General features: G+C 47.6%; 1 protein-coding gene across 3 annotated transcripts in view; it reads left to right on the forward strand.

Moving 5' to 3' along the window:
* Nucleotides 1-16,944, forward strand: part of CFAP65 (cilia and flagella associated protein 65) — a 401,443-nt gene that overhangs the window by 38,171 nt on the left and 346,328 nt on the right. For all 3 annotated transcript variants that reach the window (XM_029605027.1, XM_029605028.1, XM_029605029.1), the window contains exons 5-6: nucleotides 2,974-3,140; nucleotides 12,900-13,099. In XM_029605027.1, coding sequence (XP_029460887.1) covers nucleotides 2,974-3,140; nucleotides 12,900-13,099 — 367 coding nt within the window. The remainder of the gene's footprint in view (nucleotides 1-2,973; nucleotides 3,141-12,899; nucleotides 13,100-16,944) is intronic.

A 16,944-nucleotide genomic window follows, 5' to 3' on the forward strand; every position in this document is an offset into this window, starting at 1 on the left:
ACACTCCATGAAGTTAGCATGGGGCACATTTAAAACTAATCGGAGAAAGTTCTTTTTTACTCAACGCACAATTAAACTCTGGAATTTGTTGCCAGAGAATGTGGTTCGTGCAGTTAGTATAGCTGTGTTTAAAAAAGGATTGGATAAGTTCTTGGAGGAGAAGTCCATTACCTGCTATTAAGTTCACTTAGAGAATAGCCACTGCCATTAGCAATGGTTACATGGAATAGACTTAGTTTTTGGGTGCTTGCCAGGTTCTTGTGGCCTGGATTGGCCACTGTTGGAAACAGGATGCTGGGCTTGATGGACCCTTGGTCTGACCCAGTATGGCATTTTCTTATGTTCTTATGTTCTTATGTTTATTACAACATATTATAATCCTATCCTTCACAAAACTATACCTTGCTGTATACTTTGCTGCAGTTTTATATTGCCTCAATGTAAAGATAGTGTGATCTGTAATCACACTATCTCACTAAACATCATGTAAACCGATGTGATACCCTCGGGTGAATATCGATATATAAAAACTGATAAATAAATAAATAGGGTGTTTCTCAGTTGGATCTCATGGCGATACGGGTCAATGCAAAGATGGTGAGGTTTTTCAGTCGCAGGAGGGAGTCTGGTTCAGTGGGGCTAGATGCTCTGGTATGCTCCTGGCCAACCGGGATTCTTCTGTATGTGTTTTCTCCTTGGCTGCTCATTGGTTGCGTGCTGCGGTGCATAGAGTTACATCCAGGGATGGTGGTGTTGGTGGCACTGGAGTAGCTGCAGGGTCCATGGTTCGCAAATCTGATGTATCTGGTGATCGACGGGCCTCTTTGGCTGGCTCATCTGCCAGGGTTACTGCGACAAGAACCCATATTTTTGGATTGGGAGGATTGCTTTTGTCTCGTAGCTGGATTTTCGGAGCCAGTAATTGATACTATGTTCCAAGCTAGGAGGCCCTCTACGTCCATTGTGCATGTCAGGGTGTGGAAGGTGTTTGAGTCCTGGTGTCTTTAACAGAGTTTGGACCCTTTGTCAGTGGGAGTCTCTCACATTTTGTCTTTTCTACAACATGGCTTGTCCAAGGGCCTGGCCTATTGTTCGCTTCACATGCAGATTTCAGCCTTGGGTTGTCTACGGGGCAAATGGTGGGGAAAGTCTTTGGCCTTTCATCCCAGTGTGTTTCCTGAAGGGGTTTAAGCACTTATGACATCCGGTTCGGAAAATGTGTCCAGATTGGAATTTCAACTTGGTTTTGCGGGTTCTTTGTGGCGCATCTTTTGAATCATTAAAATGAGCTTCCTTGAAGTACTTGAAATTGAAGACAGTTTTCCTGGTTGCCATATGTTCTGCCAGTCAGATTTCTGAGCTTCAGGCGCTATCTTGTCGGGATCCATTTTTGCGTATTGTGGATGACAGGGTGACGTTGCATACAGTACCCTCCTGCTTGCCGAAAGTGGTGTCTGCTTTTCACGTGAATCAGACAGTGGAGATCCCAGCTTTTCCAGAATGGTCTAGAGAGTCTCTGCAGGATAGGGATCTTCATTTCCTGGATGTGTGTCACATTCTGTTGCATTATTTAAAGGTCTCTAATAGTTTTCGTCATTCGGATCAACTCTTTGTCTTGTTTGGTGAAGCTAAGAAGGGAGAGAAAGCCTTTAAGGCTACCATTTCGAGAGGCTGAAGTAGGCCATTTGTTCAGCCTATATTTGTAAGAGTCGTGAGATTCCGATGGGCTTCAAGGCGCATTCGACTACAGCACAGACAGCCTCTTGGGTGGAATGTCAGTTGATGTCTCCCCAGGAGATTTGTAATGTGGTCCTTGCTTCATACTTTCACCAAACATTACAGATTGGATGTTTGGGTGCAACATGAGGCGTCCTTCGGTGAAAATGTACTAAGAGCAGGTCTTTTGGGTTCCCGCCCAATGTAGAGGTGTTTTGGTACATCCCACTTGTCTGGACTGATCTGGGTATGAACAGGAAAGGAAAATTGGTTCTTACCTGCTGATTTTCATTCCTGTCATACCACAGATCAGTCCAGAGACCCGTCCCATTTTTGCTGCCAAAAGACTGAATTTCCTGGTTATGATATTCACTGTATACCAGAGGTGTTTATGTATTGAGAGTGTATATGCAGCGGTTGTCAGCATGTTTTCTGTGTTAAGAAGCAGTGTGTTTTTCAAGTTAGGGGTTTCCAACCTTGTGTTTCTGGTTCGCCCTAGTAAGCGGAAGGTTATCTACTTTTTGGCTTGGGTACAGGTCAGTTCTGAGGGACTGCAGGTGGCACTCTCGGTTATGTAGCAGTGCCTCAAAGTTTTGTTCTCTGCCTCCATCTGCTGGTAGGGATGCAAAACCCACTTTTCTGGACTGATCTGTGGTATTACAGGAACAAAAATTAGTAGCTAAGAACCAATTTTCCTTTAACATAAACAAGACAAAAAATATATATAAGGTGACATCCTGAGATATAAGTTAAGCACTTATGCATGAAAGCATCCTATATTAGTGCCTTAGTGAAGATCTATATTCCTAATTGATGGCTGCACTCACAAGGGAAACACTGTCCCTGAAGGCTATGCATCTGTGTGAAACGAGAGACAGATCATTTTCAGCAGCACAGCCAAAGATGTGGCATGCTCTGCCAGACGTCTTAAGGGTCCAAATAGATATAAAGTGCTTCAGAAAAAATCTAAAGAGGATTCGTTTGACAGAAGCATTAATTGTGTTTATTTTGTGATGACTAAAAAACAGGCTTGAAATGGCAAGGTAAAACTGATCAGAGACTCACAGTAGAAATGAATGAATGTATGTTCTTGTATGTTCACATAAACTGTAACTCACCAGGATTTTCACAAAGAGAGAGTAATAAATGTTTTTAACTAAAATAAACCAAGAAGACTCTCCTTTTCTCTTCACTGAATGCTACATAAGGAGAGACCTATCACATCCTTAAGTGCCCCATATTTTCTTTCATTTCCAGCGAGAGTATGAAGACTACATTAATTTTCAAATGACAGAAGGTGGGTTCTCCATATCCCTTTATGCCACCCTGCCACGCTGTGAGCTCCAGATCCCAGAAAGCCTGTATCTGCCAATCTGTGCAGTCGGTGACTCATCAGAGGCCTTCTTCAGTATATGCAATACCGGGTGAGTGCATGGAGGATCTCACTGGGGCCTTAGGAAAAGTTATAAATAGAAATGCAAGATGAGTTTCAGATAAGGCTTTTGTGACATACTCTTCCCCAATCTCCTTCTCCACAAGTTCATAGGCATCATGGATATTGACCAGAAAACCTGGTCATCCTATCCATATGATTGTCTTTTTATCTAAGTATCGCTTATCTGCTCTAGTACCAAACTCTCTCTCTTTGAAATGTATTTCTCTCCTTTCTCATCCTGCTGCACTAGTCCAGAACGATTGGGTTTATCTCCCTTTTCCCTGTATGTACCCAGTTCAGCCCAGACTGCTGGGTTATTCCTCCCTTCCAGCAGATGGAGACAGAGAAAAACTTGAAGGACACGCCTGTAAGTAGGATGCACCACCTGCAGCCCCTTCAGTATTTCTCTGTCTCCAGCAGATTGACTCTAAACAAGAAAAAAAAAAAAGAGAGTTGCAGTGACAGGAGTCCTTTAAATTAATCCACACCAGTGGGTTATGCACTCCTGCCAGCAGATGGAGACAGAAAACTGACTCGCTGACATCACTCTCATATAGCCCTGCCCCGACATTATTCTACTAGTATTCCTTGTGTCTAGCAGATAGTGGACATGCATCTCTCTATTGGGGATTACCCGTGTTAAAAAAGAAAGAAAGAAGAGAAGGAGAAGGAGAAGAAAAAAGGAAGAGGTTGAGCTCCTGAAGTGACACCAGGCTGGTCCTCTCTCAGTTGAGCGGTTAAGCCTCAGTGCTTGGACAGGCTTAGGCTTAAAAAAAAAAAAAAAGCACTGGAGGACAAGAGAGAGCTTAACAGCGAAGGCTTGTGTCCTCTCCCCCCGTAGCTGCTGACCTGATTGTGCTCTCAGCTGGAGAAGGGCTGAGCTCAGGTAAAAAAGAGAAAGGAGGAAAGTGATAGCCCCCTTTTCTTTATTGAGTTGTTTCTCTCCTTTGGCACTAAGCCCCCTACCACATCTCTGGGGAGTTAGTGGAGTATGAAGGCGACAGATCAGCGGGTAGAGCAGAATTTGCTTCTAGGCCCACGTCGCAGGCTGTGTTGGTCGGCTGTGTGAAGGGCAGCTAGGCCACAATGAAGCATGCTTAGGTTGCGGGGGACAGTTTTTTCCCGGACGCACAGTACAGCTGTGGCTTAAAGTAGGCATGCATGTGCACATCGTTGTATGCGTGCAAGCTTGCGACCTAGATTTGAGCATGTAATTGCGCAGGTACACCTGCGTGCGCTTAGGTGTGCGAGCAGAGACTGCGTGGAAGGAGAGTGGACTTTTTGATGACAGATAATGGCACTGGGGGCTAAAAAGTCTAAGCGCCTTGCACGTAATGTGACTTTATTTATTTATTTTATTTATTTAACATTTTTATATACCGGCATTCGTAGGACACATCATGTCGGTTCACAATTAACTGAGAAAGGAAATTACATTGAACAAGGGGGGGTTTAACTGGGAGAATTGGATAATAATTGGATAAAAGGAACAAGGTAAAAAGCGAAGAACGAGAGAAAAGAGAAAGCAAGCATGGATAACTTAATTGGAAAGATATGGGTTTAAAATTACATATTACATATGTGAACTTATTTACAACGTTGGGGGGAGGGGTGAGGGGAGAGGGAAAGGGGGGGAGACTTGCCATATAAGGGCAATCCAGCTGTCTCTCTCACTTCACCTATGCCAGCACAGTCTGGAGGATCAAGGCAATTTGCCTCCCAAGGATTTGCTACCTCTGGGGCATACCCTTATCGATGGAGGACTCAGTGGAGAGGGGCACAGGAGGCGATACTATGGACAATTCCCCTTCCCCTTGTTCCCGATGGGAGGGTTCGGAGAGTGTCATTTTTGGTCCTATGGGCCCTATTATGAATTTGTCCCCTTCTTGGGTGGAATTTTTCTGAAAGGGACATGCAGTGAATGTGAAGCGGCCCAGTAAGGAGACGTCATAGTTCTTGTCTGACTTGGCATCCAAGTCGGGCAGCCACTGTAGGGAGGCTGTCCCTGGTGAGATAGAGGAGGATGAGGATCGTGACCCGTCGGATGATTCTGGTGGTATCTCAGATTCTACACTTCTGGAAGAGGGGGGAATTCTGCCTGAATTGGAGCCCCATAGGACTCTACTCCATTTCTTTCACAAGGGCGAGTTGCTAGGTCTTTTGACTTAGATCCTGAAAATGCTTAGAATTGACTGGGTGACGTTATGGGATTACAAAATCCCATCTTGTTACTTTGCGCAAGGTGTCCTGTTTATTTTCCTTCCAGGAACCAGTGCAAGAGTTAATTGACCTTGAGTGGAAGGTTCTGGAAGTGAGTTTAAAGGTGGGCATTCCTTGGCGGGACTGTACCCCTTGGATCCGAAGGCAAGGGAGCAGTTGCGATTCGCAAAGGTTGATGCCTTGGCGTGCACTGTTACCAAGCTCTGAAGGATGCTCAGGATAGCAGAAGTGAGGCCATCCTCAAGCAGGTGTTTGAAGCAATGGCAATGAATTTGCAAACAGCTTCTTGCTGCTGCTTGGTGGCACGAGCAGGTTTGCATCTGTCAGGAAACTCATGGAGTGGGAGCTGATTGCAGTCCGGCAGTGGAACCAGGAGCCACATTTTTAGTTGAGGCGGGCTGTGACTTGGTCTGTACGGCCGCTAGAGGTATAGCATCCGTGTGACATGGTGTCTGCTTCCCCTGTACCATGAACATAGAATTATGAAATCAAGAACTCTCTGACCCATTCAGAATTATTTTAAATTGTTCTGAACTAGTCTTTAGATTTAAAGATGATTAGTGCACAGCTGTTCTTGAATAAACAGCAATAACACATTTTAAACTTGTTTTCTCTCTTCTAAAGAAGAATATTTTTGTAACCACCTGCAATTGTTAAATCTGGGAAACTAGCCAGCACTTTGCTATCTCTGTGATTAATGTCCTAGATTTGGCAGAGTTCCCAGACTTGGCAGAGTTCCCAGGACTTTTCCCCTTCAAGGTAATACAAGACCTGAATAAAATAAATAATTCATTATATTCTTCCGAACTTAAAAATAAATATATTTACTGTATTTTAGTACTGCATTTAAATATTAGAAATTTTTAAGAAGCTTGCAAATTAGGAGATTGTACCCATCCTATGTTATGTTTTAGTATATGAAATTAAATGTCTTCTTGTCAGTTAAAGACTGATGAGCTATGCTCAAGGCACACAGATGTCTTGTCGTAGATTTGATGGAAGATCAAAGAATTTCTCTTTTATAGTCAAATGTTCTTGTATATTTAGCTTGACTAATACATGTTGCGATCAGAGGTTCTAGGTTAGTATTCTAACCTAGACTGAGGGTATAAAAACAGTGAAGTCCAGTCACTCGGGGCTGTTATGCTGATTTCAGTGTAACACACTGGCCTGGCTCTTCTAACTTGTATTGGTAAACCATCATTTCATTCATATTTCTTATCGTACAATGACTTGATCTGATTTAAATTACTTGATCTGATAATTTGATGTGATGTGATCAATTAAATTTATCAATTGAAATTAATTTTATACTTTTCTCATGTAAAATAAAAATTATATTCTTTTTGAGAACATCTTTCTGAGTATTGTGAGTAGTTCTGATTTCATAAATATTTCACTGAGCTCAATATAATGCATCATCCATAGTGGCACTGATGTGTTAATTTATGTGACATGGGTTTCTAATGCCAGGAGAGTAACTTTTAACGGTAATCCATTAAGTCTTTCCACTTAGAAATGCCTATCAGAACAGGACTGAGACACGTGTTAGCTGTAAGACACCTGCTGAGACTGCGGAACTGGTCGGTGGATACAATTTCTAAGTCAGATTTGACAAGGTTACCCTTTAAAGGTTCTCTCTTGTTCAGGAGTGAGTTGGAGAATATAGTAAATCGATGGGGTGAATCCTAGATTCCGTGATTGCCAGAGGACAAGAAGGCATCATCTTATTTTTTGGGGGTGAAAAGCCACTCCAGGGACTTTCATCGTTTTCGCTTTTACAGAGAGGCGGCGATTCAGAAGTCATGTCCTTTTGGAAGATCTCAGTCCTTTCGGCTTAAGAAACCGCATAAGGACACGGGCTCTGCGACCAGTGCATCTCGATCTTTGCAATGAAGGTGTAGAGGCCCACTTACTGGTTCTGGAGATAGGTGGATGTCTATCTCACTTTTATCTCAGGTGGGCCCAAATCACAACAGACCAGTGGGTCCTGGATTTAATAAGAAACAGCTATGCTCTAGAATTTCTCAGAATTCCTCCAGATGTCTTTATGATTGCTCCATGCAACTCGCTAATGAAGAGAGTGGCAGTAGAGGCTACGTTGAGAAAGCTGCTGGACCCCAGGGCCGTGATTCCCATTCCCAGATTGCAGGGAAATATGGGGTGATATTCTAATTATTTTGTTGTTTCCAAGAAGAAAGAGGGTTTCTTATGACCAGTCCTGGATTTGAAGGGCGTCAACCGGGTTGAGGATGGAAACTTTATGCTCCATAATTACGGCAGTACAGAAAGGGGAATTCCTCACATCTCTTGATCTGATGGAAGCCTAGTTACATGTCTCCATTTGACAGGAGCATCAGCGGTTCCTTCGTTTTAACATTCTAGGTCACCATTATCAGTTTCAAGCCCTACTGTTTGGTCTTGCTATGGTGCTAAGAACCTTCTCCAAGGTCATAGTGGAGGTAGCGGTATCTCTGTGCAAGGAGGGAATTCTAGTCCATCCATATCTGGATGACTGGTTGATTCAAGCCAAGAGTGCAGAAGAGAGCCAATTGACATTTCACAAAATGATTTGCCTATTTCAGGAGCTAGGCTGGGTGGTGAACTTAGCCAAGAGCAGTCTACAGCTGACACAGACCCTGGAGTATCTTGGAGTGTGATTCAATATGGAGCAAGACAGAGTTTTCCTGCCAGAGAAATGCATCCAGAAATTGGTGACTCAAGTCCAGTCCTTGAGGATGGCTATTTGTCCAATGGTGTGGATTTATCTGCAGGTCTTGGGGTCAATGGTGGTAACAATGGAGAAGTAGTACATATGCGGCCACTTCAATGTGTGTTGCTCTCCCAGTGGAACATGCATTCACAGGCGTACACAGTAAGGCTCCACTTCCTGATGGAAATGGGCGAGCAGTTGCAGTAGTGGTTACAAGGGGACCAACTCAGGAAAGAAGTGCCCTTGGAGACAGCGGACTAGTTGGTGCTAATGACCGATGCGAGCCTTCTAGGTGGGGGGCTCACTGTCAAGAGTTGATGGAATGCTGAGGAGTGGCAGTGGACCATCAGTTGTTTGAAGCATATGCAGTTTGCTTGGCATGTCTACAGTTCGCCAAGCGGTTGGCAGATTGAGCGGTGAGAATAATGTCAGACAATGAATGATGATCACCTACATAAATCATCAGGGTGGAACTAGAAGTCATCAGGTGTCAGTGGAGATAGATGCTCTCATGGTGTGGGTAGAGCAACATTTTTAGGAGTCATCTGCCTCTCATATTGCCGGGAAGGACGATGTGAGGGCTGACTTCCTCAGCAGGCAGGTCTTAGACCCAGGTGAGTGGGAGCTGGTGGACGACACTTTTCAGCTTATAGTGTCTTATTGGGATTGGCTGTATCTAGATTGAATGGCAAGCTACAGCAATTTGAAGGTGCCATGGTACTATAATCGTAGAAGGGACCCAAGAGTGCTGGGAATCAATGCTCTCATCCAGTGGTAGCCGCGGAACAGGGTGTTATATGTTTTCCCTCTCTGGCCAAGGATAAGCAGGTTAATTTGGAAGATTATGAATCATACTGAGACCATACTTCTGGTGGCTCTGGATTGGCCACAGAGACTGTGGTACGCTGATCTCCAAAGACTCTTAGGGCCGGATTTTAAGATGTATGCGCGGGCGTAAATTTGTGCGTGCAACCCGGCATGCACAAATCTACGCCCGATTTCATAGCGTGTGCGCGCAGCCGCGCACATGTTATAAAATCCGGGGTCAGCACGCGCAAGAGGGTGCACACTTGTGCACCTTGCATGCGCCGAGCCTTAGGGGAGCCCCGATGGTTTTTCCTGTTCCCTCCAAGGCCGAAATCGGAGCGGCCTCGGAGAGAACTTTCCTTCCACCCCCCCACACTTTCCCCTCCCTTCCCCTACCTAACCTGCCCCCCCAGCCCTACCTAAAAACCCCCCATACCTTTGTTTTTCAAGTTGCGCCTGCCTCTGGGCAAGCGTAGGTTGCACACGCCAGCCAAGTGCCGGCGTGCGATCTCCCAGCCTAGAGGCCCTATGGAGGCCTCTGGCCACACCCCCAACCCTCCCCAGACCGCCCACGCCCCGCCCCTTTTTTCAAGCCCTGGGACATATGCGCGTCCCCGGGCCTATGCAAAATAGTCTCAGCGCGCGTAACCCCCCATACGTGCGTAAATCCAGCTGGATTTACGTGCATAGGGCTTTTAAAATCTGCCCACACGCGTACTTTTGTTCGCGCACCAGGCACGAACAAGGGTACGCGGGATTTCAATAGATACGCGCGTAGCCGCTAAAATCCGGGGTCGGCGTGCGCAAGGCTGCCCAAAATCGGCAGCCTGCGAGCGCCGAGTTGCACAGCCTGCCTCCGTTCCCTCCGAGGCCGCTCCGAAATCGGAGCGGCCTCAGAGGGAACTTTCCTTCGCCCTCCCCCCACCTTCCCCTCCCTTCCCCTAACTAACCCCCCCAGCCCTATCTAAACCCCTCCTACCTCTATCACAAAAGTTACGTCTGCTTGAAGCAGGTGTAACTTTGCACGCGCCGGGCCGGCTGCCGCGCTTCATGTTCCGGTCCGCGGGCTGGTCCAGAGGCCGTGGCCACACCCCCAGAATGCCCCCGGGCCGAAACCATGCCTGCGGCTCCGCCCCCAGATGACGCGCTGAACGCGGCACGCCCCCCGATGACGCGCGGATCGCGACACACCCCCTGAAATGCCCCCCCCCAGGAAAGCCCCGGGACTTAGTGCGTCCCGGGGCTTTGCGCACGCCGGAAGCCTATGCAACATAGGCTCGGCGCGCACAGGGGCGTTTTAAAAGGGTTATGCGCGTACCTTATGCGCGTAACCCTTTTAAAATCCGGCCCTTAGTGGACAGTCTTATGAGGCTGCTGGTCAAGGAGGATCTTCTGTATTGGGGCAGATAGTGCATGATGATCTGTGTCGGTTTTGGCTTATGGTTTGGCCGTTGAGAGGTCTCTTCTGCTGAAACATGGTTATTCTCCATCAGTGATATCCATATTGCTTCACGCTAGAAGGTTTTTACCTCTGGCTTTTATTATGGTTTGGAGAGTATTCAAGAACTGGTGCAGAGTGAGAGATTTTCAACCTCTTAGAATAGAGATTCCACTGATTTTGGAATTTTTGCAGGAGGGTTTGGTTAAAGATTTCGACCTATATACCCTGAAGGTGCAGGTGGTAGCTCTCGCACGCTAGAGGGCAAATTAATGGTAGGCTCTTGTCCTTCCATCCAGATGTGTCTAGGTTCTTGAAGGGAGTCAAGCATCTATGTCCTCCTTTGCGTCTGCCAGTGCCTTTTTAGGATCTTAATCTGTTATTGAGATTTTTGGCGGGTCCCACGTTTTGGCCACTGAGTGATCTCTTCTTGCAGCTGCTTATTTTGAAAATGGTTTTTATGGTGGCAGTCTGTTTGGCGAGGCAAATCTCCAAGTTACAGGCTCTTTCTTGCCATGAGCCATTTCTATGAATAGCTCCGAGGGTGGTGAAGCTCAGGAGGAATAGCCTAGTGGTTAGAGCAGTGGACTACAAACCAGGAGACCAGCATTCGAGTCCCGTTGTTGCTTCTTGTGACCTTGGGCAAGTCACTTTATCCTCCATTGCCTCAGGTACAAAAACTTAGATTGTAAGCCCTTTGGGGATAGAGAAATACCTACAGTACCTGAATGTAAACCGATGTGATATCTCAATTGAATGTCGGTATATAAAAAAATAAGCACAATGGCAGCCTCCTCCTTCAGCCCCCACAGCCTCAAGAAAGATGAAGTCCCATCTGCCATGGGGCTGAAGGAGGAGGCTGCCATTGTGCTCCTGATGGGGAGGGGGGAGAAAGTGAGAGAGTGTATCTGTGAGAGCATGTCTGTGTGTGCATGTCTAGGAGAGCATTTCTGTGTGTGTATATCTGTGAGAGCATGTCTGTGTGTGCATGTCTAGGAGAGCATTTCTGTGTGTGTATATCTGTGAGAGCATGTCTGTGTCTGCGACAGTCTGGGAGATGTGCCATTTTTCTCCTGCTTCGGGCCACGACAGCATGGCCTTTCCTTCTTCTTGGATGCGCGGACCCACCACTTCCTCTTCTGGGCCATGCGGTGGGAAGAAGCCATGCCATCGCCGCCCCCAGACCAGTGACACTCCAGGCAGCCGCCTAGTCAGCTTAGTGCTTCCACCGGCCCTGGCTATTAATGTTGAATTCTTTCTTGCTGTTAACAAATTAGAAATTACAGAGGAAGAGTATCTTTTTTACATAATCTTGACTTTTCAAGAGCCATGCCATAAGATAAATGGAGATGAATCTTCCATTACTATTGGACCCTTAAATAGAATATCTCGGGCACCTGATAGCTACAGAGGGTGATCATTGGTAACCTCATTAGGCCTACATACCATGATCATGATCTCTTTGGCCAGTCTGGTGCCACTAGAAGACCTAACTCTTTTCCTTCTCTATTTTTCTTCTTGTCTTATCTATCAGTGATAATGGAGGGAATACATACATGACTGAATCAGTGCATCTATCCCTTTGCCTCCATATTCTTTACATCGACTTTTCATCTGCCATTTGGATGCCCAATCTTCCAGTCTTGCAAGGTCCTCCTGTAATGTATCACAATCTGCTTGTGATTTAACTCTGAATAATTTTGCATCATCTGCAAATTTGATAACCTCACTCATCATATTCCTTTCCAGATCACTTATGTAAAGTGTCAGTGAAACTTTCTCTGTCTCCATCTGCTGGCAGGGAGACAAATCCCAGGAGTCTGGCCTGATCTGGGGTTGCTTTTTAAAGACATTCTTCCCAGGTTGAAAGAGACAGAAGGGTTGCTGGGGAGGGTGCCAGAAAAGGTCAAAAACCCTTACCCCCAAGGCAACGGCATAACTTGGCAGTTTCCTGGTTGTGACACTGTTCTACTGAAGAAGGAAGAACCCGGCTTTCACTTCAGTAGCTGCCAAGTTCTGATTGATCCAGACCCAGCACTAAACTCAACCGAGGGAGGGAGTGCTAGACTCATGAGTAGCCCTTTCTCAGATTCGTCTACATTTGTCCAGGTCTCAGTCCACAGCATGGGATGCTTGCTTGCCATCTGCAGGAGACGGAGAATATTGGAAGGATGAGGTCAGCATGGATGCCTGTAAGGAGTGACATCAGCGAACCTGTTGACCTCTGTCTTCATCTGCTGATTAGGAAGCATAACTCACTTGTCTGGACTGGTCTGCTTGGGTGAAGAGGACTGTGCATTGACTGAAAAATACTCTCTTCGATCTGTTTTAAATGTGCTATCAGTTAGTTTCATGGAGTGTCCCTTAATTCTAATGAGATGTTTGACCTATAGAAACTAAGACATTAAAGGTTTTTTCCCATTTTGTGTCTATGTTTTATGTATGTCACCCTGAATGCAATTTATACCATTCAGAAGATGTTAGGAGATCTTTCTTTCCTTATTTCCCAAGTGCTTATCATTCTGGAATCTAATCTCTAACCATCAGTTCTTTCTTTCTGTTTCTTCCAGTGAGTTGCAGATAGATTTTAGATGGGAGGTACCAGAACCTTTCAGTGTCTTTCCGCCTAGTGGCACACTGGAGTTAAAGAAGGAGTGCAAGATAAAGGTTATCTTCAAGCCAAAAGTAGCTCTGCCGTATGAGATGACAGCAACCTGTCAGTTTGGAGTCAACTGGAAGCAGCAAAAGAATATCCAGCTAATATCTGTTGGTAAGATCTATCCCAGCTTAAGGTCACTAGTAGTAAATCAGGACTATCAAAACGTCTGATCCAAGGATGACCAACTCTGTTCCTCGAGCGCCACAACAAGCCAGGTTTTCAGGATAGCCACAACGAATAATCATAAGATAGATTTGCATACATTGGAGGCAATGCATGCAAATCTATCTCATGTATATCCATTGAGGATCTCCTGAAAATCCGGCCTTTTGGTAGCTCTCCAGGACCGGAGCTGGCCACCTCTGGTCTAATCAGGAGAAGAAACTTTGCATGTCCAAGGTAGAAATGGTGTGAACAATCTTTTCTAGCCAGCTCTAGAACCAGTGACTTCGGGCTCTCCTTTCAGTCAGGAAAGCTATCTTTTTATTGCATTTGGGATCAGAGAAACAAATTTGCGATCAGAAGTTTATGTTAATCCAAGTGACATAGTGTAAACGATCTTATTTACTGGTGATGACATCAGAGACATACCTCGTGTTTTCCTTTGATATCAGCTGGTACCATGGTGTGTGCCAACAGAGTGGAAGGAAGCAATATGAACAAGAGCAAAAAGTAAAATACTGCCAGTAATTTTGTTTTCCAATTTTTCCCTCTCCAAATAGCTTGCATGGGTGGTTGCAGGATGGATGACATTTCTGAATCTTTGGCAGTGGCAGCTGCCTTTCCACTTTCTCTGGGCCTGAGTGCACCACTTTTAGTAGGCCCCATCAGATAGGGGAAACCAAACCCAGTTCATGTGTGCCATGGGGCTGCTGTCCGAGCCATGGGTCCAGTCTTCAATGCAGCCATTTTAATAGCCTTATGCTAAAGCTTTAGTTAGACTGTGATATATTTTAAAGTATTGACACAAGAGATATTCCCTGTACGTACCAGGATCAGTCCAGACTCCTGGGTTTTGCCCCCCCTCTATCAGATGGAGACAGAAGTTTATAAACAAAAACTCCGCCTATATCTAGGCTGGTGCCACCTTCAGTCTGGCAGTATTCTTCTGTCTCCTAGCAGGTGGAGAGGGTGCAAAATCCTACAGTCTGTTGAGGGCCTAAGTTAGGTGTTTAAAAAAAAAAAAAAGAAGAGAGAAAATGTTTGACAGGAAGGTAGGTGTTGTGATTTCAGAGGGGAAGGACCGCAGAGGCTTGCCTGCTGCTCCCAGTCCCCGCCTCCCAGGGGAAGGTAAGGTCCTGAGGGGACCATTCCTCCTGGTAGAGGCTGCCGAGGAGTGGGGGAGCCCCACGTACCGGCATTTTCAGGCCTGGGGGTGATACTGGGGGTCCCGGCTCACTCCCCCCAGCCAGCTCCGGATCCGAGGTAAAGTTTAAAAAGTTTAAAAAAAGAAAAAAAAAAAAAGGATAATTCCGTTTTTCTCTTGTGTGTGTGTGCTGTTTGCTTGTGAGTGACTTACTTCCTTGTGGTGTCTGAGGCTCGGCGATCCGGGGAGGCTTCGGGGAAATTTTTTTTTTTGGTCTCGGTCTCCCTCCCCACTCCGCGGCGTTCTCGATGCCCAGGCAGGCTGCTTGCAGGGCCTGCGGATCCGCGGCAGCGCGGCTGTCGCGTGACAGCCTGTGTTCAGGCTGCGTGAGCGGCGGAGAGGGGGGATCGGCGGTAGATTCAGGGACCCGGAGGGGTAGGCAGTCGCGCGATGGGTCTTCCTCCGCGGTCTCAGCCTTCTCGGAGCGGTCGTCGGCGTCTTCACAGGGGGCGGCGGCCATTTTGATGGCGTTTTCGGCGGGAACGGTGGCCATTTTCTCGGCGCGGACCGCCGAGATTAACGCGGGCCGGCGAGGCAACGGAGAGTTGGTGGACCCGCCGCATTTGTCCCCCCAGCGGGGTCCTGCGGGGGAGGACAGGCCAGCAGGGCTCATGGCACCTAGTGCTGATTCCCCCGGGGAAGGGGGTGATGAGGAGGGGTCATCAGACTCCTCCTTTAACTCCCAGTTCATTTTACTTATGCATAAGGCTTTTAAAGCCCGGCGCCTGGCCAGAAAAAGGATTCAGGGGACCCCTGCATTTGACACTGGGGCTCCGGCGGAGAAAGTACGGAAGCCGGTCCGGGGGAGGGGGGGGCTGGCTCGGGCCAGGCCCCTTCGCTCTCGGGGGGCGGAGGTTTCTCAGAACTCCTCGTCGGAGTCGGAGGAGCTAGAGGAGCCGGAGGAGGATCTGGAGTTCCCATCCCAGCCCCCGAGGGGGGTTGAAGGGGAAGGAGAGCCGGGTCTAAGGGTTCCGGGGCACCACATGGAGCGGAGGGGGATGATCCGAAGGTAGTCAGGTTATTTCATAAGGATGAGTTAGGACCCCTCATTCCGGAGATCCTGGGGGAGCTGGGAATTCCACTTCCCCAAGTTGAGTCTCGTCTTGGACAGACGGATCCGGTCGTCTTGGGGCTCCGGGGCCCGTCTTCGGCGTTCCCGCTACACTTTTCGGCTTCGGATTTACTTTTTAAGGAGTGGGATACTCCGGATTTGGGCCTAAAAGTTGCAAAAGCCATGGATAAGTTATATCCACTACCGGAGGACTTTCTGGAACTTTTGCGCCTGCCAAAGACTGATTCAGCGGTGGCGGCGGTAACAAAGAAGACCACCATCCCGGTGACGGGAGGTACGGCGCTTAAAGATATACAGGATAGGAAGCTGGAAGTTCAGCAAAAGCGTATTTTTGAAGTTTCGGCGTTGGGAATCTGGGCAGCAATTTGTAGTAATTTTTCGTTGCGAGCAGGTCTTCGCTGGGCGCAGCAGCTTTTGGCCAATGAGTCCCTGTCGTCGGGCGAGGTGAGGCAGGCAAGTCGGCTGGAAGCGGTCATCGCTTATAGTGTGGACGCTTTTTATGATCTCCTCCGCACTTCTGCAAGGACCATGGTCTCTGCGGTGGCGGCGCAATGGCTGTTATGGCTCCACCATTGGGTGGCGGATGGCACCTCCAAGGCTAGGTTGGGCTCCCTTCCCTTTAAAGGGAAGTTGCTGTTTGGCAAGGAGTTGGAGGACCTAATTGAGTCCTTGGGGGATAATAAGGTGCATCGTCTCCCGGAGGATAGACACCGTTACCGGGGGACTCCAGCCTCTCGTCCTCGTTTTCGTGGGGGTCGTAGACCACGGGCGGCTCGAGGATCGAACTCTTCGTTCCGTCACAGTGCGACCCGACAGCAATCGTACTCGCAGTCCTTTCGTGGGCGCCGTTTCGGCCGTCCGGGAGCCAGTCTGACTGCACAGGGCGATAAGCCAGCGCAATGATGTGAGGCCGGTCCATTCCCCCATTCCCAAGATTGGCGGCAGGTTAGGCCGGTTTTACGAGGAATGGACCAGAATCACGTCGGATCAGTGGGTACTAGAGGTGATAAGACCCGGCTACGCGTTAGATTTTTCACACCGCCCGCCTCAGTGCTTTCTGGTGTCTCCTTGCGGGTTTTCAGAAAAGCGTCGAGCGGTGCGGGAGACTCTGGCTCGGCTGCGCGATCTAGGAGCCATAGTGCCGGTCCCCTTGGGCGAGCTCCGAAAGGGCCGTTATTCCATTTATTTTCTAGTACCCAAGAAAGAGGGAACGTTTCGTCCCATTCTCGATCTGAAGAGTGTCAACAAGTGTCTAAGGGTACCGCGTTTTTGATGGAAACCTTACGGTCCGTAATCGCGTCGGTGAGAAAGGGGGAGTTTCTGGCCTCTCTGGATCTCACGGAGGCGTACCTTCACATTGGCATTTGACAGGAGCACCAACGGTTTCTCCGGTTTGCGATAATGGGGCAGCATTACCAGTTTCAGGCGTTGCCTTTTGGTCTGGCAACGGCTCCGCGCACGTTCACCAAGATTATGGTGGTGGTGGCAGCGAGACTCCGCGAAGAGGGACTGTTGGTG

Source organism: Rhinatrema bivittatum, chromosome 6 (genome assembly GCF_901001135.1).
Source record: "Rhinatrema bivittatum chromosome 6, aRhiBiv1.1, whole genome shotgun sequence".
NCBI lineage: Eukaryota > Metazoa > Chordata > Amphibia > Gymnophiona > Rhinatrematidae > Rhinatrema > Rhinatrema bivittatum.